At 63.5% G+C, this 22,648-nt stretch overlaps 1 protein-coding gene across 1 annotated transcript; it reads left to right on the forward strand.

Moving 5' to 3' along the window:
- Positions 1-2,946: 2,946 nt before the first annotated feature.
- GPR132 (G protein-coupled receptor 132) lies at positions 2,947-18,800 on the forward strand. The gene is made up of 3 exons (XM_041757982.1): positions 2,947-3,136; positions 9,000-9,109; positions 15,336-18,800. The coding sequence occupies exons 2-3, from the start codon at positions 9,103-9,105 to the stop codon at positions 16,463-16,465; spliced, it is 1,137 nt and encodes a 378-aa protein (XP_041613916.1). The 5' UTR covers positions 2,947-3,136; positions 9,000-9,102; the 3' UTR covers positions 16,466-18,800.
- The last annotated feature ends 3,848 nt before the right edge of the window (positions 18,801-22,648 follow it).

Raw genomic sequence — 22,648 nt, forward strand, 5'->3', positions numbered from 1 at the left:
GGGCACGAGACAAGGCAGGGATTCGGGGCTGCGGGAGCCGCCAGGCCACCCCCGGGGCAGCCCGGTTGTCCGGGGAGATGGGGGCAGCCCGACCTGGGCTGAACTGGGACTCAAGGGTCACACTCAGCTGTGGTGAGTGTCACATTCAGTCGGAGGAACACGGCCTGATGGTGAGACTTTCAGAATCACTGAGCCCTCGGGGTGGCCCCTGTCAAAAGCCCCGTCCTCCCGCCAGCCCTTCGCTCTCAGGGCGGCTCTCGTAAGAACTGCCCCGAAAACCCCTTCCGGCTGGTGCCTGGGGAACTCCTGCCCTCCTCTGAGGACGGCCAAGTCCCTGGAAACCCCGGCAGCCCCCCGGCCGCCCTCTCCTCCGGCCCCTGACTCAGCATCCGAAGTTCCCAAGGGGGAGGAGGCTGGGCCAGAGGGGGATGGCAAGAGGAGTCAGGGAGGGGAGGCTGGGAGACCCGCTGGAAGGAGAAGAAAAAGGAGGGTCTTAGCCAACAGGATCGGACGCCGTGGCCGGCGCGCTGCGTACGGGCAGGGTTTGCCCCAGGCGGGGGCCCCTGAGAACCGAGCGGTGACGTTAACCGTGATAACTCATCGAAGGAGACAAACCACGTAACCAACCCCACAGAGGCCGGGGGATCCTTTGCCAAATTTGGGACAACGTATCTCGCAGAACGATGACTGTGGTTTGTGGAGACACTGAGGACGTGAAGACCCCTGAACCTCGTGCCCACGCCCCCCTCCCCCTCCGCATCCCCAGCAGCCCCGTGTCCACTCCCACGGGAATGGGCGGGGTGAAACGTGGCCCATCCCCACGAGGGACCATTACTGTGCCCTAAAAAGGAAGGATGTTCTGGGGGGGCCTGGGGGGCTCAGGCGGTGAAGCGTCTGCCTTCTGCTCAGGTCACAACCTCAGGGTCCTGGGATCGAGTCCCACGTCGGGCTCCCTGCTCAGCGGGGCATCTGCTTCTCCCTCTGCCCCCCCTCTTCCCACTCGCATGCACACATGCTCTCTCTCAAATAAATAAAAAAAATTTTTAAGATTGTATTTATTTATTCATGAGAGACACAGAGAGAGGCAGAGTCACAGGCAGAGGGAGAAGCAGGCCCCATGCAAGGAGTCGGATGCAGGACTCGATCCCAGGACTCCAGGATCACGCCCTGGGCTGAAGGCAGACGCTCAACCACTGAGCCACCCAGGGATCCTAATAAAATCTTAAAAAAAAAAAAAAAGAGGAAGAAGGTTCTGACACCTGCTCTGACGCGGGGGAACCTCGAGAACACTAGGTGAGTGAAGTGGGCCAGACCCAGAAGGACATCCTATATGACCCACAGATATGAGGTCCCCCAAGTGCCCAGATTTGTGGACACAGACAGCAGGATGGTGTTTGCCAGGGAAGGGGGGTGTGCGTTTAACGGGGACAGGGCTTCCGTTCAGGGAGCTGAAAGTGCCCCGGAGAGGCTGGCGGTGGCGGCCGCACGGCATCGTGAGCCAGTGCAGTTAATGCCCCCGAGCTGTACACTGAAAAGCGGTTGGCATCGCCGATGTTGTGTATGACTGACCAGCTTGAAACGGATCTCTGCGTCCTCCGTGCCAGGGGGAGCGCGAGGCAGACACTGCGGGTCCTTAGCCGCCCGGCGCGGGGGGCCGTCCTGCCGGCTGATGCGTTGGCAGGACCGTGTCTTTGGGACATCTCCACTTAGCGAAGGAGCAAAATGGTGACTTGGCGGGACCGCGAGCGATGCCAAAGCCCCCAGGGCAGGTGCGGAGGGTGCGGGGAAGGGCGGTCAGTTGCACCCGTCGGGGAAGAGGTGGCGAGGCTCCTGGTGCGCTGTCGCTCGCTCTGCGGACGCACGCACCGTGGCCAGAAACGCTCAACTACGCCCAACCGGGGCTTTGGAGCCTGCTTCCTGGTCTCGGGAAGCAGGTGGCCGGCAGAAGGACACGTTCCGAGGCCACACGGGGACCCAGGCTAGCAGACCCACAGCGCGCGACGTTTCACAGACCCCCCCGGCCAGGTCACCTTAAAAAGTCAACGTTGTGGGTGGGCTGGGGGCGCCGCTTCCCTGCCAAGGGGCCGGGGAGTTGCCAGCCAAGGGCTGGGCTCCTCTCATGCTCCGCCCCTGGTCTGAGGACCCACCATCAGGCCACCCGGGGTAGCAGGGGAGGCCGACGCCGGGCTGGCACCGTGCACGGGGGCGAGGAGGGGGCGTGCAGGGGCTCACGCTTGCTGCCGGAGATGGACATGGGAGTATCTGGGTGCTGGGTGGGGGGCCTGCATTCTAGTTAGAAACGTGATGGGCTTTGATCAAGCCCAACGAAGATCTTCACGTTTGCTTTTCTTATTTAAAGATTTATTTATTGGGGCAGCCCCAGTGGCGCAGCGGTTTAGTGCCGCCTGCAGCCCAGACCGTGATCCTGGAGACCCTGGATCAAGTCCCGCGTCGGGCTCCCTGCACGGAGCCTGCTTCTCCCTCTGCCTGTGTCTCTGCCTCTGTCTCTATGAATAAATTTTTTTTAAAAATCTTTAAAAAAATAATAAAATAAAGATTTATTTATTTATTCATGAGAGACAGGGAGAGGGAGAGAGAGGCAGAGACCCAGGCAGAGGGAGAAGCAGGCCCCATGCAGGGAGCCTGACGTGGGACTCGATCCCGGGACCCGGGGTCATGCCCTGGGCCGAAGGGAGGCTGTAAACCACTGAGCCTCCCGGGCGCCCCAGATCTTCACGTTTGTTGACTCTAGGTGGTGGTTGCACGGGGCCTCATCACCTTCCCTCCTCGTTATAAAGACCTCAGAAATCGGGGGCCGAATGGGCACCTCTGTTCGGGGCCTGCCCTGGGCAGTTGCCCAGCGGAGCCGGGAGGGGGCGGGGGCAGAGAGCCGTCGCCGCCCACCCCTCCTACCTCCTCAAACTCAGAGCTGTAGGACCTATTTCAAATGGTGAAGAAGTTTCACTTCTCGAGAGATGATGAGTGTGATGTTGTAAACAGGATAAACGAAGAGCCCTTCCAGGTTGTGGGCACCTGCCCAGAAGTCAGGAAGTCAGTGACGCCGGGGGCGTCGGCAGGTGGTTACAGGCCCCCTTCCCCCTGCCTGGAAGACGGTGCGCCCTCAGGCCCCCGCCAGGTGAGCCCCTCCCGGTTCCCGGTTCCCCGCAGCCCCGTCCTCCCCTGAAGCTTCCTCTCACGCCGACCTTCCATGCTCGGGAGTTACTGCTCGGGAAGAGGGGGTGCAGGCCCTGGGCGGGGAGGCGGGCGCGGTGCCTCGGGAGGAGGCGTCAGCTGCCGTCCTCCCAGACCTACCATGGCACAGAGCTGATCATGGTCCGGGTTGGAGCCACGCACCCAACAACGGGAGACATGGATCCCTGGGGGGGGGGCGGGTTCCGAAGGGAGCAGGTCCCGGAAGAGGGCCTGGGCCGCCAGTGTGGACGCCCACTGTCCCCAGAGACACCTGGCCCCGCTGAGGCTCAGCCTCCCACGGACCCCCGGGCTCTGGTGGCTGCTGCCCAGGGATGGTGGGTCCCAGCCCCACCTGGAGTCTTGGCTTCACCTGCTGCCGCTCCCCTGGGAAGGGCTGCCCTGGGCCTGAGCCCGGGGAGGGCAGCGGTCGGCCCCGGGCGGGTGTTTCTGGAAGGCTGAAGTAAGCCCTGTGTTCGCCGGCAGAGACTCCGTGCCGCGCTCTCTAGGTCCTCGGCTGCCACCCACGCTAGTGAGAAATCACTGCTCAGGGTGCAGCTGAGTGGGACACCGCCCAGGGCCACAAGGCTCTGCCAGGGGCGGCCGCGACCCGAAGGTCACTTAGGGAGAGTGCAGCGCGCGGGGGTGCATCCGCGGGGGGTGGTCTCCCAGCCCTGAACCCGCCACCATTCACTGTCCCTGCTGCAGGCTGGGCACAGAGCCCCCCAACCCCCGCCCCATGGCTGGGAGAGCCAGGACCGGGCAGGCCTGGGTGGCGCGGACGCGGTTTCCCCTCACTGCACACCTAGGGCAGAGGGTGGTTGGGTGAGGCCGGGGGTCACCTCCAGCCCGTGTCATTTTCCAAGGAAGTGGGGCGGCTGCTTGGACCCACAGGGTTTTAGCCTGAGGGACAAGCAGCCTTGCGGCCCGGGGTTGGGCAGCGCCTTGCTGGGGGAGCACACGTGGGGCCTCGCGGAGAAACCCACCAGCGGGGTCCACTGGGCCCCCTGGGATCAGCTCCGGGGACCCAGAGGCAGAGCCAAGGGCACCACGCCTGGCCTCTTTCCTCCGAGGGACACCCCCGCCCCCCACAGCCCCCAGGACGGGAAGCGGAGAGGGAGGGCACATGTGACTCGGCTGGGTCTGCCCGGGGACCATGGACGGCCCCAGGAGCAGAGCCCCAGCCGGAGTTCCCCTCGAGGGCTGCCCTGCGGGGTCTGGGGAGGCTCAGGGGGACTGGCCCCACCGGCCTGCCCCAGCTGGGGAGCCCATGACGGCGTAGCCTGTGTCATGTGTCGTCACAGCCCCAGAAGTAGACTTGCTGTGGCTTTCCGCCCGGGAGAAGTTCCGAGGCACCAGCCCCAGCAGACTGGGCCCTGCTTGGCCAAGCCCAGGCGGGGCTGCTTTGTCTAAGACCCGGCTCGGCCCCCCTCCCCGCTGCTTCCTGAAGGCCTCAGCTGGGCCGAGCTGAGAGGCACACCCCCTCCCCCCCTCCCGGAGTAAGTGTGAGTGTGGCTCCACGTGCGGGCGCGGGCAGGGAGGCGGGACAGTGGGAGTCCCAAAGCGGAGGCGACTCGTGGGTAAGGGTGGGGGCTGGGCCAGGGGTCCCAGCCTGGGGTCCTTCGCCAAGAGAGGACCCAGGGGCCGGTGCCCACGGCTGTGGGGGGCAGGGACGGCAGCTCCGCGGCGCCCAGAGTCTCTGCCTACCCTGAGACTCTTCTGTAAAGTTCTCCCCGTGGCTGGTGGTCCAGGGCGCCGGAGAGTCAGAGCTCGGGGCCGGGCTGGTTCCTGCATCCTCGGCCGTGGGCAGGTGGGCTCCCTGGGTGCTGGCTTGGGCCCGGCTCCCCGAGTGTTGGTGGGTGAGATACCGAGGGCCTGGCTCCCTCGGCTCTGGGGCTGCCTGGCTGGGGGAGGGGGAGGGGGAGGGGGAGGGGCGGGGACGGCCAGCCTGGCGGCGGGCGCGGGCCTGGGGCTGGGTGGTGCCGACTCGGGCCGTGGGTGTTCCCAGGTCTGCCGACAAGGGCGACAAGTGCGGAGAGGCGGCTGCACTGTTCTTTCAGGCGTGTCTGTGCCCCGGAGGGTGATGCGATGGTGTTTTAGGGGACCCACCGGGCAGAGAGGGGACACAGAGTCACGGGAGCGGAGGGGGACAGGACAAGTAGGGGCGGACGGCTGGGGGTGTGTCAACCTCATTACCGATCAAAGACATGCAAATGAGTTCTTAAACCTTGCAGGTGAAAATCTACTGGGGGCCTGGCCGGCTCAATGGGTAGAGCCTGGGGCTCTTGATCTGGAGGCTTGAGTTCAAGCCCCATGCTGGGCTTGGAGATCACTTAAGAAAACAAAAGGGATTCCTTAAAAAAAAAATCTATCGGGAACACCTGGTGGGTCAGCAGGGGAGCATCTGCCTTAGGCTCAGGATGTGACCCCAGGTTCTGGGATCAGTCCCATGTCGGGCTCCCTGCAGGGAGCCTGCTTCTCCCTCTGCCTGGGTCTCTGCCTCTCTCTGTGTCTCTCGTGAATAAATTAAAAAAAAAAAAAAAGAACTATCAAAATGAAAGAATAGAAGTGTGGGAAGCACACATGGACCACCTGCCGATGGGGCCGGGAGCGCAGCAACTCCCTCCCCAGCCTTTACCCCAATGCGGACAGGACAGCATCGTGTCAGGATGGGAAATCACGGGTCAAGAGGTCAAGCGAGCCGGGGCAGGATAAAACTGTGCGTATCCTGTGGCTGCGGTTTGGGGTCTGCTTGAGAAGTTAATGTAGTAAAGTTCGAGAACGTATGTTGAAAAGCTTGAGGGTCATTTCAAATCCATGAGGACACAGCGCAGGGGCAGTGCCGGCGCACGTGGGGCTCCTCTCACGGCCCCTGCGTTTACTGGGGGAGGCCAGCTGTCAGCCCCCAAGGGGGGAAGGAGCCGGGAGGGGACCTGCTACAGCTGGCCAGGAGGCGGTGGGGACCGGGCCCCTGGGGATGTCTAGGGCTGGCAGGAGCAGGTGGAAGGAGCTTCGGGCCAGCCCCTGGGTCTCTCACTCCACCTGCCCCGCGGCTGAGATCCGCCCCTGTGGGTCCCCAGGGTGGCCCGCTGCTGGCCTGCAGGAGCCAGGAGAGCCATCCCCACGGCTCTTGTCTTCCCACTCAACGTCCAGCCCCGCGGGAGGCCCAGGGTGCTCTGGGGAGGGCGGGGTGGGGACGCGGGGAGGGAGCAGTCCACCGCCACCCTGGCGGTGCCGGATGCTGCGGTCAGCACCCCGGCTCCACAACCAGGCCCGGTGGATTCCATGTCCCAGCGCCACGATGATGCAAGAACCCAGTGAGCTTGGCAGGAGTGAGGCTCTGGCCTGCTCTGGGGCCTGCTGCCCTCAGAGGCCGGGGAGACAGTGGTACTAGACGCCCCGGAGCCCTGGAGGGCCGCGAGCTGCTCTGCCGGCCACCCCCGCACCCCGCTGCTCCGGCCTGGCCTGGCGCCGGCCCTCTGGCTCTTTCACGGTGCTCGCACCCCCTCCCTGTGCCTTCTGTCCAGCCAGGCTGTTGGTGCCTGACGGTCAGTGGAATGGCCCCAGACCTGGACCTCAGCACCCCGCACTACTCAGGCCACGTGGGCAGGCCCCCCAGGCCCCCAGGCCCCCACTCACTGCTGGCCAGCCCGTGTCCTCAGAGCGCAGGCCCCGGGGGGCAGCCTGTGAAGGGCCCTCCTGCCTGCCGGGCTCACTTGGGAAGACAGAGCACATTTTCTGTGGGGCCACCACTTCCTCCAGCATCTGCAGAAGCAGCTTCAAGAGACACCCCCCGCCCCCACTGGCATGTGCTTCGGGAAGAGGGGTCAGAGCTCGGCACCCCAGCTTCTAGAGTACCTCGGGGAGGCAGCACACTCCCCAGAGCCCCGCCCCAGGCAGTTTATTAATCTGATGGAGGAAATCCGGCCCAGGGCCCACCCATGCTCCTGGGGCTCAGAAGCATCCGGATGCCTCCCAGGTGGCCTGGCCTGCGGGCCACTCCTCCCTTGGGGGCCGCCCCCTCGCCCCCAGCCTGCTGGGTCTCTGTTCTGGGGGTTTGCGTCCTGCGGGCCCTGCTCATGACAGCCGGGACACCTTGGTCCAGCTCTCTAAAGGGCAGGTCCTGCGTGCGGTCCTCCTAGGCTAGGCTGCAAGCCCCAGGGGCGGCCCAAGCTGTTGGGGGGCTGATCTGAGACCTGGGGGTAGGACAGGCAAGGTCCAGTGACCCTCCAAGCCCAGGCCTGCCGGCCTATTGGGGAATGTCAGCCCCAGAAGGTCAATCACATGGGAGACACCCTTTCTAGACTCACCTTTGTCTGCGTTTTCCAGGTACTCAGTCCCTGCTCAGTCGAAGTCCCCCAGGTACTCTAGAAGCTTTCTGTAGCTTCAGGCACACGTCCTGGCCTCCTGCTGTTTCTGCTTGGTGGGAAAACAGTGACTAGGGGCTGAGCAGCTAATCTGGGGGCAGCTGGGCCACAGCACTCACTCCTAGGGTGCAGCTGCTGGCTCTCGGTGGGCGTCTCCCTCTGAGCAGGTGGCCTGGGGTGGGATGGGGAGCCCCTGCAGGAGCCCCTCTGGGCCCAGCCTCAGGGAGCAGGAGCCATCGGGCCCCGGGGTTCTGGGAGGACAGTGTACAGCACTCACCTCCCACCCCCCAGACACTCTCTGGCTCACAAGGACAGAGGCTATTTCAGGGAAGGATGTAGAGACATAAGGACCCTGGACACAGTCCCTCACCAGTCAGGGCCCACTGTGCCTTCGGACCCCCCACCCTCTGTGCTCTGCAGGCTTCGAGCTGCTGTCCTGGGGGTTGGGGGTCCTGGACCCTCCCACATGGGGCGATGTGCAGAGACGTGCTCACAGGTCACATGCAGTTCACATCTTGGGTAATTACTCTACCAGGGAAAAATTCCTAGAAAGGATTTTTTGTAAAAAAAAATGTGCTTACCTGATCCAAAGGTAAGCACATTGAGGATTTGGGGAAGCACGTTGCAACATTGTGCTCAGAAACGTTTGTGTCAGGGGCACCCGGGTGGCTCGGTGGTTGAGCATCAGCCTTCAGCCCCGGGCATGATCCCGGGGTCCTGGGATGGGTCCCATATCCCTGCGTGGAGCCTGCTTCTCCCTCTGCCTGTGTCTCTGCCTCTCTCTGTGTGTCTCATGAATAAATAAATAAAATCTTTAAAAATATTTTTTTTATATTTTTTATGCTCTTGTCAGCCCAGTAAAGGGTACCCACTTCCTCACTCTTTTGGCAACACTAAGAATTAAAGTTCTTTATTCTTGCCAGTCTCACAGGCAAAAAAGGACTGCCATTTTGATGTTTCTGTTCACATTTCTTGGATTATAAGTAGAGTTGAGCTTTTTATTTTTTATTTTTTTTTAAGATTTTACTTATTTATTCATGAAAGACAGAGAGAGAGAGAGAGAGAGAGAGGCAGAGACACAGACAGAGGGAGAAGCAGGCTCCATGCAGGGAGCCCGACGTGGGACTCGATCCCGGGTCTCCAGGATCATGCCTTGGGCTGAAGGCGGCACTAAACGGCTGAGCCACCCGGACTGCCCAGCTTTTTCTTTTTTGGAGTTTTAGGATCTGTTTTTATTTCTTTTGTGAATTATGTGCTCTTTGGTTTTGAAACTTCTTGTTTTTATTGATTTGTAGACATTCTTTACACATGAAGGACCTGCTGTTGTATCCCACAGGATAAGCACAACACTTGGCACAAAGTCAATGCTCACTGAGCATCTGTCAAATGATTTGTGATTTAATCTGATTTCCTCAAAGTCATTTCATCCTACTCTTTCTCCAGGTCGTCTTAAACCCTCAGAGCAAGCTTCTCGGTAGGATTGATAGGATGTACGACGTGTGCTAGAAAGGCCGCTGGGGCCACCGTGAAGCTGGAGCCCCCCAATATGCCAGGTGAGAGCGCCCTCGGTTCGCGTCTCCTCCGACTTCACACATTGAGGAGGGAGCCTGTCAGGATGGTTCTACAATGCGCCTCGTCTCAAGCGGGGATACTTCCTTCAAAACGTAGCGTGAGGCAACAGATTTATCAAAATGAAAACTAACTCCTAAGCGAGGGAGGTGTCGGCTTCCCGTGGAGACGTCGGGAAGCAGCTGGGGGGGCTCTGTTCCGCGGGCAGGAGGGAACCCGGAGCAGGATGCGTCGGTGTGAGGGCCTCTCGGCCGTTTCCTGCCCACGGCCAAGCCCCAGAGCCTCTCAGAGGCCCCGCAGGAGCCTGTCACCCTGTCTCCTGGGCCTTACCTGGTCCCCCAGGAAGCTCTCCCCCTCCACCTGTCGGGAGCCCCGGCATTGCCCTCCGGCCTGAGAACTGCCCCGCGGCCAGCTGCCCCTGGCTCCTGGGCCTGGTCACCTCTGGGCCCTGCTCCAGCCCCTCGCCCGGGAGCGGGGACAGCGGCACCTGTCCCCAGGCCTAGGAAGGGGAGGTCCCGGAGAGGTCAGCCGCGCACCACCCCACAGCCAGGACGCCGGCCGCTCGTGGAAACCAAAGGCCGGGTGCGGGCGAGGACGCGGGAGAAGCTGGAAGCCTCTGCGCCGCCGGTGGGCGCGGGAGGGGGCGCAGCCCCTGCGGGGGGCTCCGCGGTTCCTCAGAAAGCTGAAAATAGAACTTCCCTGTGATACAGCAATTTTACTTCTGGGTTTTTACCCAAAAGAAGTGAAAGTAGGGCGTTGCAGCGATAGCTCTGTGCCCGTAATCTGGGCAGCATGACTCACGGGCAACTAAGAGTGGAGGGAAGCCAGGTGTCCACCCGCCAGGTGTCCACAGGACGGACAGGCGAACGGGCACACACGGGACTGGGACCCCGCCTTGGCCAGGGAGGCCATTCTGGCACCTGCTGCCACACGGGCGGAGCTCAGGGCCATGGCCTGGGGGGGGGTGAGCTAGTCTTGCCCGACACCCCCCCCCCCCGTGTGCGGGACCTCCAGAGCAGGCCGTGCGGGCGCTGGGAGCGAGGGACAGGGTGTCAGTTTTGCAAGATGACGAGAGTCCTGCGGGCGGACAGTGTGAATGTCCTTGTGCCCCGAGCTGCACACTTAAAAATGATGAAGACGGTGACCTTTAGATTATGTGCACTTTACTGGAGTGAGGGCACTGGGGGCGACCAGGGAGTGGCACGGCGGACCCTGTCTCTTGGGGACACGCCGATGAAGCTTCAGCAGGGGCACAAGCCAGGGCGCACTCCGCCCCCCGTGGGCCCCACTCGGCGGGCGGGCAGCTGAGACCCCTCAAGGCAGGTGCACGGCCTGCGGGATCCCAGGCCGGCGCCCTGGGCGAGCTCAGCATTTGGAACGCGCGGCTTTCCTTAGGGTCTGGCCGGCGGGTCTGGCTGGCGGGTCTGGCCGGCGGAGAAGCCTCCCCAGGGGCGTCAGGCTAGAGGACAGAAGCCACCTTCCGCGCTGTGACGGGGCCAGGCCAGGCCCGGCCGGACGGTGAAGGCACCGTGAAGCTCGGCCTGCGCCGGGCGGCCCGCTGGCGGCTGGCCACGCTCCCCGCTGACCCGGAGGCCGTCCACCTGGGAGCGGGAGCGCACCGGGGAGGAACCGCGGGGCCCAGGTGCGGAGCTGTCACGGCGTCTCCTGAGGAACTGAAAGGCTCAGCCCAGGAGCACGGCCTCTGGGAGCACGTGTCACCGCGAGGCCGCAGCCCTTCATCTCCCTGACAGGTCCCAGAGGAGGCCGGAGAGGGAGGGGGGCCGGGGTGGCTCCGGGTGCAGGTCACAGAGGGGTGCAGGAGAGCAGGCCGGGCAGGGGACGGGGTGCGTGGGAGGCTGGGGGGGGCAGCCTCCTTCCCCGGGCGTGTCCCCAGAGCAGGTGAGTCAGGGCAGGTCCCTGGTCCTTCGAGCTGGGGGCCCGGCCCTCCCGTCTGTCCTTGCACTCCCGAGCAGGGCTGGGGGAAGGCAGGTGTGCAGCCACAGCTGGGCCGGGACCAGCCTCGGGCTCCAACAGCTCGCTCGAGCCTGGGGCTGGGGCTGGGGCTGGTTCTGCCCACGAGCCTCCTGGCTGTTGGACAGGGTGGCAACTCGCAGGTGGGCGTGAGTGGGTACTAGGGTGAGTACTGGGGCCCCCGTTCTCCACGCCGCGGCCCATCAGCCCGCTACAAGGTCCCTCGAAGCCTGGGTCACCCTTGGCAGAGCTCCGGGAAAGCGCGTCTTCACCACGGGCCTGGGCTGGGAGGGTGCCCCAGGCTGTGCACAGACGAGGCCCCTCCAGTCCTGGGGCATCGGGGTCCCCGGAACGTCTCTGGGCCTTGGCCTCCGTGTGTCATGGTACCGTGAATCCCAGTGAGAAGACGTCACAGAGTCTGTTTTATGTCCCTGTGCTGATTGACGGCTGTCCATTTCCCACGTGATGGGGACAGCAGGCAAGCCCCAGGCTCTTGCCTGGGGGTGGGCATGGGGCTTGGTGTGGGGCTTATCCCCCGTGCACCCCAAAGAGCAGCCCCAAGTGTGAGGGCTGCTAGAAAACCAGCTCTGGAACAAGTCCAAGGACTCCTGCCCACTGGCTGCCCCCGCTCAGGTGGGGGACCCTGGTGACTGGTGGCAGCAAGCCCACACCCTCTCTGAGGATGGCCCCTTCCACTCGGGCAATGCTCACAGGTCATGTCCCACCAAACGGGGTCTCAGAACCGCCACCCCAGCTACGAGGGAGCCGGCCCTGCGGTGCACGGCAGGGCGCAGAGAGCTAGCGCCAGGGGTTAGAGACCTGGCTCCACGCCGCCAGCCTCTCTGATGGCCTCACGCGGTGCCACGGGCACGTGAGCAACATGGACGATCAGGGTGGGGACCGCACCGCAGGCCATCCAGACACACCAGAGAAGGACCCAGATGGGGGTCCTTCACAAAGGAAAGCTGGATCGCCGACTTTCCAGTGAATGAGTGTTTAAAAAGCACGACTTGGACGAAGAGGCCACAGGCTGTAGGTGGGCATCCATCCGGCTCCTCGGACGGCCGTGCGGGTCGAGGTCAGGGTGGAGGCCCCGAGCTCCCACGGGCGGGAGGGGAAGCCTGGGGCGGCTGATGCAACCAGCAGAACCCTGACAGGCCCAACGTGGGTCCGTGTGCGACGGCGGAACCCATGTGCTCTCGATGCAGAAGGTCCAAAGGCATGAGAGTCAGACCCGCGGGGCTCCTCAGGGCTCCGGGGGACAGAGGACAGGGAAGGCTAAAGCAGACCCCTGGGAGTCCGCCTGCCGGGTGAACAGGGCGTCCCGGCAGCTCCTGTTCTGCTCACGTGCGGGCGGAGGAGGTCCTGAGGCAGGAGGAGCGGGGTCTCCGGGGGCTGGAGGGGAAGGGAGGGGAGACTGGCTGCCACTGGGCTCCTCACGTGGGGGCTACAAACGGAGGAGCCCCCACGAGTGGCGCACTGAGCCGGAGTGGCCCAGGGGCCGTCGGGGCGCTCGCAGGTCCGGAGGGTGCAGGCTCTGAGGAGCTCCAGCTGCTACAGTAAATCTCTAGGGTCATCTCCGAGAGAACAAAAAAATGGACCCAATAATCATTTCAAAACCAACGAGGGGGAACAGAATGTAAGAGCGGGACAAATCCAGAAGTTGTGCTTACTTGCTCCGTGGCAGGGAGCCTCTGTTCCAGACGCTCTCCGGGGCCTGCGGCTGCCCTGTGTGCCGCCCCGTGTGCGCACGTCCCCGGCCGTCACCGGATGCCCTCGTCCCACCTGACCAGCTCTGTCAAGACCAGCCCCAAACACAGCCACGCTCTGAGCTGCTGGGGACAGGGCTTCGTCATGGCTTTTGGCGGGGGGGGGGGGGGGGGAGCATAGGGGACACAGTTCAACCCTTAAGAGAAGACAAAAGGGGAAGAGAAACAGGGCAAAAAAAAAAAAGAGAAACAGGGCAAAGGAGAACGGGAGGTGTGGGAAACAAACCGTCAGTGTAAACGGACCCGCTCGGTAACCGAGAGCCCGGAGTGTGGAAGGTTTTTGTACGTGTCACGGCTAAAGCCCTGGGTTGCAGGGACCTCGCAGGTGGACAGCTGGGAAAAATACACCAAATGGATACAAATCAAGAGACTTTATACGAAAAGCACTAATAGAGATTATAGCGCCTCCCTACGGTGCTGCTACAGATTACCGCGCGCTTAGAGACTCCAGAGTGCAGACAGGATCATTGTCCTGGGGCGAGCCGCGAGAGGTGGGCTCGATGGGTGGCGCTGGCTACGCAACTTCTGGAGGCTCTGGGGGAGGATCCGTTTCCGCGCCGGTTTGGGCTCTGGGCTCCGGAAGCCACCCGCATCCTGGGGCCCGCCCAAATCCCAGGGCTCTCCTGCATCCGGGGGCCAGCCTGCATCCCGGAACCAGCTTGAATCCCAGGGCCCCCCTGAATCCCAGGGCTCCCCCGCATCCCAGGGCCTGCCTGCATCCCAGGCCTCCCAGCATCCTGGGGCCAGCATGCATCTCAGGTTGACCCTGCATCCTGGGACCAGCTTGCATCCCAGGGCCAGCCAGCATCCCAGGGCTCCCCTGCACCCCGGGGCCAGCATGCATCCCGGGGCTCCCTTGCATCCCAGGGCTCCCCTGCATCCCTGGGCCAGCCAGCATCCCGGGGCTCCCCTGCATCCTGGGACCAGCTTGCATCCCGGGGCCAGCCAGCATCCCGGGGCTCCCCTGCATCCCGGGGCCAGCCAGCATTCCGGGGCTCCCCTGCATCCTGGGACCAGCTTGCATCCCTGGGCCAGCCAGCATCCCGGGGCTCCCCTGCATCCTGGGACCAGCTTGCATCCCGGGGCCAGCCAGCATCCCGGGGCTCCCCTGCATCCCGGGGCCAGCCAGCATTCCGGGGCTCCCCTGCATCCTGGGACCAGCTTGCATCCCGGGGCCAGCCAGCATCCCAGGGCTCTCCTGCATCCCGGGGCTTGCGGCCCCTTCCTCCGTCGTCGAAGCTGCCCGGGGCTGCCTGAGTTGTCACGTCCCTCCCCCTGTCTGTCCGTCCTCCTCCCTCTTCTGTAGGCAAGGGCCCTGTGATAATCCATGATCATCTCCGTCTTTCTCTACTGTCCACTATTTAGCAAACTTAACTCCCTCTGCGACCTTATGTCCCCTTTGCTGTGTAGCCAGAGTTACAGGGAAGCCCATCAGGCTGCCACCGTCCCGGCACATCCCTGTGGGGGCGGGAACTCTGCCTACCACGGAGACTGAGAGCATCACGACAGGATGATACGGGGGTGGGTGCATCAGGAAGCACAGCCAGAGCCTGAACACCTGACCGGTAAGACGCAGTATGGAAAGCAAATTTTGCGAGAGCCATGAGGAGACGTGGACAAATGGAGCATCACGACAGGGGCGGTTAATCTTTTTTCTCAGTAATTGAGAGTCAAAACAGGTGACAGGTTAGGACAGGCCAGGCCCTAGGGGACAGGGTGGAGCACCTAGATGGTGGGAAACGTGCGGAAGCCGACACTCACTCAGCAATGAAAGAAGGAACTTGCTTTCCAAGCCCACAAACGACCGTTTGAGGACCGGCCTCGGGCGTGGCGCGGACTGGGTACTGCCCCAGCCTGCAGGCTCCGGCCACGATGCCGTCCGGTTGGAGACCGAAGATCTGAGGGTCATGTTTAGAAACCCACTTGGGGGGCTCAGTCGGGGAAGCGTCTGCTTTTGGCTCAGGTCATGATCTCAGGGTTCTCGGATCGAGTCCCACATCGGGTTCCCTGCTCAGCGGGGAGTCTGCTGCTCCCTTTGCCCCTCCTCACCCCCCCCAGCCCACCCATGCTCACTCTCTTTCTCAAATAAATAAATAAAAATTAAAAGCAAAAACAAACAGAAAAAAGGTTTAGAAACCCACTTGGAGGGATCCCTGGGTGGCGCAGCGGTTTGGCGCCTGCCTTTGGCCCAGGGCGCGATCCTGGAGACCTGGGATCGAATCCCACATCAGGCTCCCGGTGCATGGAGCCTGCTTCTCCCTCTGCCTGTGTCTCTGCCTTTCTCTCTCTCTGTGACTATCATAAAAAAAAAAAAAAAAAAAAAGTTAGAAACCCACTTGGAAGTTTATTTGTAAGCCCCTGGTGCGTTGAGTCTGGAGTTAGCCCGAACCTTCTCCTTTCTTAGTGCCAGGAAGTCTCTCCCGGGTGGCTCCCAGGGACGCCTGTCCTCACACTTGTCTCTGTCCCACAGGAAACGCCACCGTGGTCACCAGCCCCGTCCTGGTGACCCTGGCTCCTAGCATGAGCACCTCAAACTGCAACGAGTCCTTTGAGGACAGCAGACTGGCCCTGGTGTTGGTGTACAGCGCGGTGTGTGTGCTGGGCCTGCCGGCCAACTGCCTGACCGCCTGGCTCACGCTGCTCCAGGTGCTCCAGGGCAACGTGCTGGCCGTCTACCTCTTCTGCCTGTCGCTCTGCGAGATGCTCTACATCAGCACCCTGCCCCTCTGGATCACGTACATCCAGAACCACCACCGCTGGACGCTGGGCCTCGGGGGCTGCAAGGTGACGGGCTACATCTTCTTCTGCAACCTGTACGTGAGCATCCTCTTTCTGTGCTGCATCTCCTGTGACCGCTTCCTAGCGGTGGTGTACGCCCTGGAGAGCCGCGGCCGCCGCCACCAGAGGACCGCCATCCTCATCTCCGTGTCCGTCTTCGTTGTTGTCGGGCTCGTTCACTACCCGGTGTTTGAAATGGAAGAGAGGGGGACGTGCTTCGAGGGGTCGATGAACACCAGGATCGCCGGGTTCTACTACTTGCGCTTCGCCCTGGGGTTCGCTGTCCCCCTCTTCATCATCGCGTTCACCAACCAGCGGATCTTCAGGAGCATCAAGCTGAGCACCGGCCTGAGCGCCGCCCAGAAGGCCAAGGTGAAGCACTCGGCCATCGCGGTCGTGACCATCTTCCTGGTGTGCTTCGCCCCCTACCACCTGGTGCTCCTCGCTAAAGCCGTCGCCTTTTCCTACTATAAGGGAGACCCGGGCACCATGAGGACCTATGAAGCCAGGCTGTGCACGCTCTCCGCGGTGTTTCTGTGCCTGTCCACGGTGAACAGCGTGGCTGACCCCATCATCTACGTGCTGGCCACGGACCATTTGCGGCAGGAAGTGTCCAGAATCCACAAGGAATGGAAAAAGTGCTCTGCAAAAACAGACATCTCCAAGCTTCACACAAGTTCGAAGGACTCCGAGGAGGTGCCACTGCCCATGTCACTCACAAATGGCTCCACGTGGCCCAGGACTGTCCACCCGCCAGAGTCAGAGCTGGCTACGTGGAGCTCACAGGGCACTTTGGAGAGGCTGAGTGAAGAGCCCCACTGAGCCCACGGTCCTGCAGGGCAGGGTGGCCGGCGTGGGAGCCCAGGGGCCAGTGGCTTCCCCATCCACTGAGCCTGCTAGCCGGTGTCCACAACGCTGGCCATGAAAACATGCCACCGATTTCTCATGCTGGAGACATGTTCTCTGTAAGCCCCTGCCCCTCGGGGTCCCAGCCCTCCTAGGCTGTCCCACTGGGTCCCACACAGCCCACGGGAAGGGCGATGCTTCCAGGCACAGGTGCCGCGGCAGTGGGCAGGCAGGATGGCCTCTTGCTCTGCACTGGTGCTGGCTGGCTCACTCGGCTATTAGCAAACAGCAGGGCTGCTGGCAGAGGCCTCGTGCCTGCCTGGTGCTGCCGGCAGCTGGCACACGCCACACACGGGGTAGGTGCCTGGTCACTGTCCACAGTGATGACTTTATTTTCTGTGCTTTTCTGCAAGCCTTGCTTGGATAACTGTGATAGTACAACACGACCGTGTTCTGCCTCGAAATGCCCATGCAAAGCGGGCACCTTCGCGCAGTGCCAGGTCGCAGCAGGACAGCCAATGCCTATGGGGGGGGCGGCCCCTGGCTGGGCTGGCTCTGTGCCCAGCACGTCTGACGCCGCAGGCTGCTGTGAGCCCCACAGGGCAGCCGTGAGGTGGGCGACCGGCTGCTCTGGCTTCCAGAGGGGCAGCCGACGCATCCTCTGTAGGGTGCCCAGGTCGGGAAAGGCTGGTGGACACCCCAGGAAGGTGACACGGCCGCCCAGAGGTTCAGAGGATAGTTGGAATTCCTCTCATCAAGGCTTCCTGGCTTCAGGGTCAGGGGAGAAGCCGCCCGAGGCTCGAATAGGGGCATCAGGAGTGAGCAGGTGACGCCCCAGGCCTCCAGCCTCCTGGCGAGGTGCGGGTGGGGCATGGAACCAGGTCCCCGTGGGGCCTGGAAGGTGGGTTCCCTGGGAGCCCCATAGCCCTGGGCCAGGGCCTGGCTCTGCCCCGACCAGCCTGCGAGGCCTTGGTTTCCTGTCTGTAACAGGGTCAATGACAGGTACCTCGAGGGTCAGTGTGGGGGCTGACCCGCTGCCTCTGCTTCAGGCTCCTGAGACAGGAGCCCAGCAGGCTGCTCGCCCGCGGAGGGGCCCAGGCGCCCCAGGCACCTGCTCTTCACAGGAGCCGCGCCGGGCCGTCGTGCCAAGTTGCGTCCTCGTGGTTGTAAGGCAGCTCGCTGTCCATCGCCCTTCCCTGGCGCGACAGACATTGAAAAGATACGTCTAAGAAGTTAGTGGAAACACAGCGCACACACGCAGGCCAGCCCCAAGTTCCTTCTGATGAAACGACGTCATGCCCCTCTCCGGGCCGGCGTCTTCCTCTCAGGCTCTCCCGGAGGCGTGTGGGCCCCCGGGCTCCGGAAGTGATGGGCTTGGCTTCTGGGAACCGTCGGGAATGCTCAGCACTGGGGGGAGAGCTGGGTGCGGCGGGAGGGGCCCGTCAGGCTTCCGTGGTGTCCCCCCGCCCCCGTGCCAGTTTGTGGGGAGCTGCTGTAACCCATTAGCACAGACCGGGGCCGGGGAGGCAGGGCTTGAAACGAAGCTTGTTCTCTCCTCGTTCTGGTTCTGGGGGCTGAAGTCCAGGATCCAGGGCGTGGGCAGCGCTGGCTCCTCCTGGGGGCTCTGGGGGAGGACCCGGTCCGGGCTCGTCCCTCAGCTTCGGGCGTAGGGGGCCATCCCTGGCCGCCTCCCGTCTCTGCCTCCCTCTGCTCGTGCCCTCCTCTGGGAGCCTCTCTGCATCTCCTGTCTCACGGCCACACCCTGGCCTCCAGTGGCCGCCTGGACACCGGGCGCAGCGGTCAGACCCAGCGTGCTCTGCCGTGGCCCACTGCCCCTCGGGCACCAGGGTGACCAGGCTGCCTGAAGGCCCTGGCAGGTGCACAAGTGTCCCACAGGGGAGAGGGGTCTTCAGCCTGAGAAGCCGCCACAAGCCACCTGGCCCCGGTGCCTCAGCACTGCCCCAGGACCAGCGTTTTCAGACGACAGGTGGGCCGAGCTTCGCGGGCGCGGCGGCCTGAGCTCTGGGCGATGTTGGATGGAGGCCTCCGCGGTAGCCAGTCGCAGAGCCGCTGGGGCAGCAGAGCTGCTGGGACAAGCCTCCCCGCTGGTCCTGCTGGAGGGGCCCGTGGGCGGGCCCTGATACGGGGCAGGATTCCATGGCTGGAACCAGGGTGAGCCGGGGTCCAAGGTCAGAAGGGGTGACCTAGGGCAGCCCGGGTGGTGCAGTGGTTTAATGTCGCCTTTAGCCCACGACGTGATCCTGGAGACCCAGGATCGAGTCCCCCATCGGGCTCCCTGCATGGAGCCTGCTTCTCCCTCTGCCTCTCTCTCTCTGTGTCTCTCATGAATAAATAAAATCTTAAAAAAAAAGAAGGGGTGACCTAGAGGCTTCCTTTCCCTGGGGCGTCTCAGAGGGGGTCTGCGGTGACGGCTGGGGCCTCACGAGATTGGAAAATGCGTGAGGAGGGACAGTGACCACGGGGGACAAGGAGAAGCTCTGTGCTGACGGCCCAACCAGCTCGGTGTCCGCTCTAAGACGCCAGCGTGGCCTTGAGTCTGAGAGCCTGGGGGTCAGCAGGCAGAGGGTACCAGGCCCGAACCCCAGCTGAACCCAAGGCCCAGCCTGCATCGGTCCCCCCCGCCAGGCTGTGCTCCTCTCCTTGATGACCAGTGACGTGATGCTGTCTCCACTCACTGGCCACTGCACAGACACCCTGCAGCTTCCCGCCCCCACGAACGCACCTCCCACCCCCACCGCAGTGTCCTGGCTGCTGGTGGCTGCGGTCCACAAGTCGCACCCTGGGTGGACCCCTCAGGAGAGGTGGGCTCGGGATGGTGTGGCTGGGTGTTCTGCAGTCCGTGGAGGAGGGGTGGCACGTCCCCCACCCCAAGGCCTCGGGACCCCAACCCCCCGGGAAGGGCTGTTGCAGGGGAGGGCCTTGGGGCAGCACGTGCGCACGCCCTCTGGAGTGATGCACGGGGAGTGAGGGCGCTGGCCGTGGGATGTGCACCAACACGACCCACAGGGCTCCTGAGGACAGCTCACTGTGGAGAGGTCACTTCACCCTCGTGTCTTCACCTGTCTGCCTGCCAGGCTGGTGGGGACGCTGAGAGGATCGCGTCCCTGGCTCAAGCTGTCCCGACACCGAGTGTGCGCTCCAAGTACACTAGACGCTCTCGGGTCCTGCCAGGATGCCAAGCTCATTCCCGACAAAGGCCCACGTGGCCCAGTGGCGGCCAGGAGGTGCCGTGCACGGACACCAGGGGGCAGCACCGCCCCAGTGGTCCCCCATCCCCATCCCCACCCTCAGGGAGGCAGAGGCTCGAGGCCCACAGACGGGCAGGCGGAGCCCAGTGCCCCCTCCAAACCCCGGGGCCAGAGCGGGGTCTGAGAAGAGGACCGGTGAGCAGCCTGGAGCCTTGGGGACAAGTGACAGCCACGGCATTATTGATAGTGACATCAGTGCCCCCCTCCTCCACCTGGCTGGTGAGACACCGCTGGGCCAGGGGTGGCCTCAGGACTGGGCTCCGGAGGCAGCGGGCCCAGAGGCCAGCAGGGAGCCCACTGGCCCATCCGGGAGTGGGTGGAGGCCACCGGGCAGAGACTCAGCTCCGGGGCAGGGCAGCCTGGCGGAGGCCGAGCGGTAGCTGCGGGGAGCCCTCCCCAGGGGTGCCTAGTGCCCCCCTGAACAACAGCGGCAGGGCGTGGGCAGCCCCCCTGCGGGCCTCCTCCAGGACGGGCGGCCTCCTCGCGCACCCGAACCAGAAAGTCAGGGGGTGACAGGTGTTGCTGAGAGCAAAGCCAGAGCCCTGGGCCCTTGTGGGGCGCTGGTGGGAACGTAGTGGAAACGACCCCAGCGGGGGTCACCGGGACCCCAGTGGCACCACTCCTCCGGCCCCCCGGGGCCCAAAGCACAGGTCCACGCGGGAACACGGACACACAGGTCCACAGCTGCACCCTGGCCACGGCCGGAGGCTGGAGACAGGCCGAACAAAATGTGGTCTCTCCCACCGTGGGAAGCACCGAGCCGTGCTCTGGAGTGAAGCCCGGCCCAGGCGGCACCGCCGGCGACCCGAAAACAGCCCGAGCGACACAGGCGACACGGGAGGCCACCGCGGGTAGGATTTGCTCAGGACGGAGCAGATGGAGGGCCCGGGTTCCTCCTGTGGGTACGCTGGAAACACCGACTTGTGCTTTTTAAGAGAGTGAGTTGTCTGTGTGCGAGTGTGTCTCCTCCTCGAGTTCAAAAACAAATAAGACACATCAGACTGCAGCCCTAAAGCCCCCGAGGCGACAGTCGGGGCCACCACAGCTCGGCCCCGGGGCAGGGAGAGGCCCCCAGCCCCACCCCCGTGTCATCTGAGGCAACAGGGAGGCGGAGCGAGCAGGGGGTGGGGTCAGCCCAGGGTGGTCAGGTGTGGAGGTCAGCGGGGCACCCGTTGTTCCTGCGGCTCAGAAGTCACCTTCCTCCACCACGAGCACTCCTGACCGGCCTGGGACGAGCTGCCCTTCCGCCCCTGGGGGTGGGCCTGGGGTGGGCTCTGATTGCTTCTGGCCGGGCAGCCTGCATCCAAATCACGCAGGGGGCCTGTGAAGGCACGGGAGGGGGGGGGGGGGGCCAGCTCCACGCTTTCTGTGTCAGAGAAAGGCTGGGGCTTCCTGCGTCCTGGAGGAAAGGCTCTCCCTCTCCTTGGACGGACTTCGAGGCCAGGTGTGAGGTCCGGAGCTGCGGCAGCCTCTCTGCCACGCTGTGGGCAAAGCCGTCGGAGGAGAAAGCCTGCACAAAGCCTCTGCGTCCCGCACCTGCCATCCCACTCCTTGGCCCGTCAGGGCAAGTGATGCTCCCCTGAACTCCACGTCTGCTCCCGTGCCCAGGGCTGCTCCCCTCGGCAGGCAGGGCAGCCATCCCTGTCCAGCGCCCCCCTCCTTCGGCGCTCCCACACCGGCACCCCCACTGTGTCTGCGATTCCTCTCCTACTGTCACGCCCACGTGTGCTCACACGAGCTGCCCTGATTCCTCCTTGCAGACAACGGGCCCTGCTGAAGCTCTTCCAGCCACGGCCCACCACCCCGCTCTCTCCTCCTCTGAGGCCGCCCGTTCCGTGCTTCTGCACACCCTCCCGACTACCCCTGAGCGTTGGCCTGTCTGTGTCGGCCCCTGCGGAGACCATGTGGAATCGTTTTCTTTTACCCGACTTTTTTTTTTTTAAGATTTTATTTATTTATGAGAGAGAGAGAGAGAGAGAGAGAGACAGGCAGAGGGAGAAGCAGGCTCCATGCAGGGAGCCCGACGTGGGACTCGATCCCGAGACTCCAGGATCACGCCCTGGTCCAAAGGCAGGCACCAAACCGCTGCGCCACCCAGGGATCCCCTACGGGGTCCCTTCTGACACGCCTTGTTTTGTTTAGACGCGGCCTCCCCTTCCGGCACCGGATGCTGAGTTTACTGGGCTCAGCCTTTTCTCCAAGGGGCCCTGGCTTCTCCCTTGCACCCCCTCACCCCCACGAGACACAGAGCCCTGCAGCATGTGGTCGGATTCACCCGTTTGCTCCCCAACGGTGGCCCAGGGCAGGTTCCCACACGGGGAAGGGGAAGGAGGAAAGAGGGAGCTGAGGGTCAAACCCCAAGGGTCTGAGATTTCACCCTGCTTGCAAGTGACGGATGCGCCCGCCCAAGACCTGGGACACGGGAGCCAGCCTCCGGCCCAGGTGGGTGCGGTGCACACAGGGTGGAAGCCTACCTGCGTCTGGGAAACACCAACCGTCCCAGGGCGCTGGTGGCCCCACCTGTCCATCCTGGCCCCGGACAGAGGCGTCGTCGGGATCCAGGACAGCAAATCCGTCCTCCGCCTCGAGGGAGACGCAGCTCTCTCTTCTCCCCGCTGGTCTGCTCACAACACCCCTGGAAAGAGCTGTCAGGGCCTCTGCTCAGAAGACAGCGGATCGCAGGGCCCAGAGGACTGTCCTCCACGCACGTCTGCGCTGTTTCATTCTTTTTAAGAGTTTATGTATTTATTCATGAGAGACCCAGAGAGAGAGGCAGAGACACAGGCAGAGGGAGAAGCAGGCTCCATGCAGGGAGCCCGACGTGGGACTCGATCCCGGGACCCCGGGGTCACGCCCTGGGCCCAAGGCAGATGCTCAGCACTGAGCCCCC

The sequence above is a fragment of the Vulpes lagopus genome, chromosome 6 (assembly GCF_018345385.1).
Source record: "Vulpes lagopus strain Blue_001 chromosome 6, ASM1834538v1, whole genome shotgun sequence".
Taxonomy (NCBI): Eukaryota; Metazoa; Chordata; class Mammalia; order Carnivora; family Canidae; genus Vulpes; species Vulpes lagopus.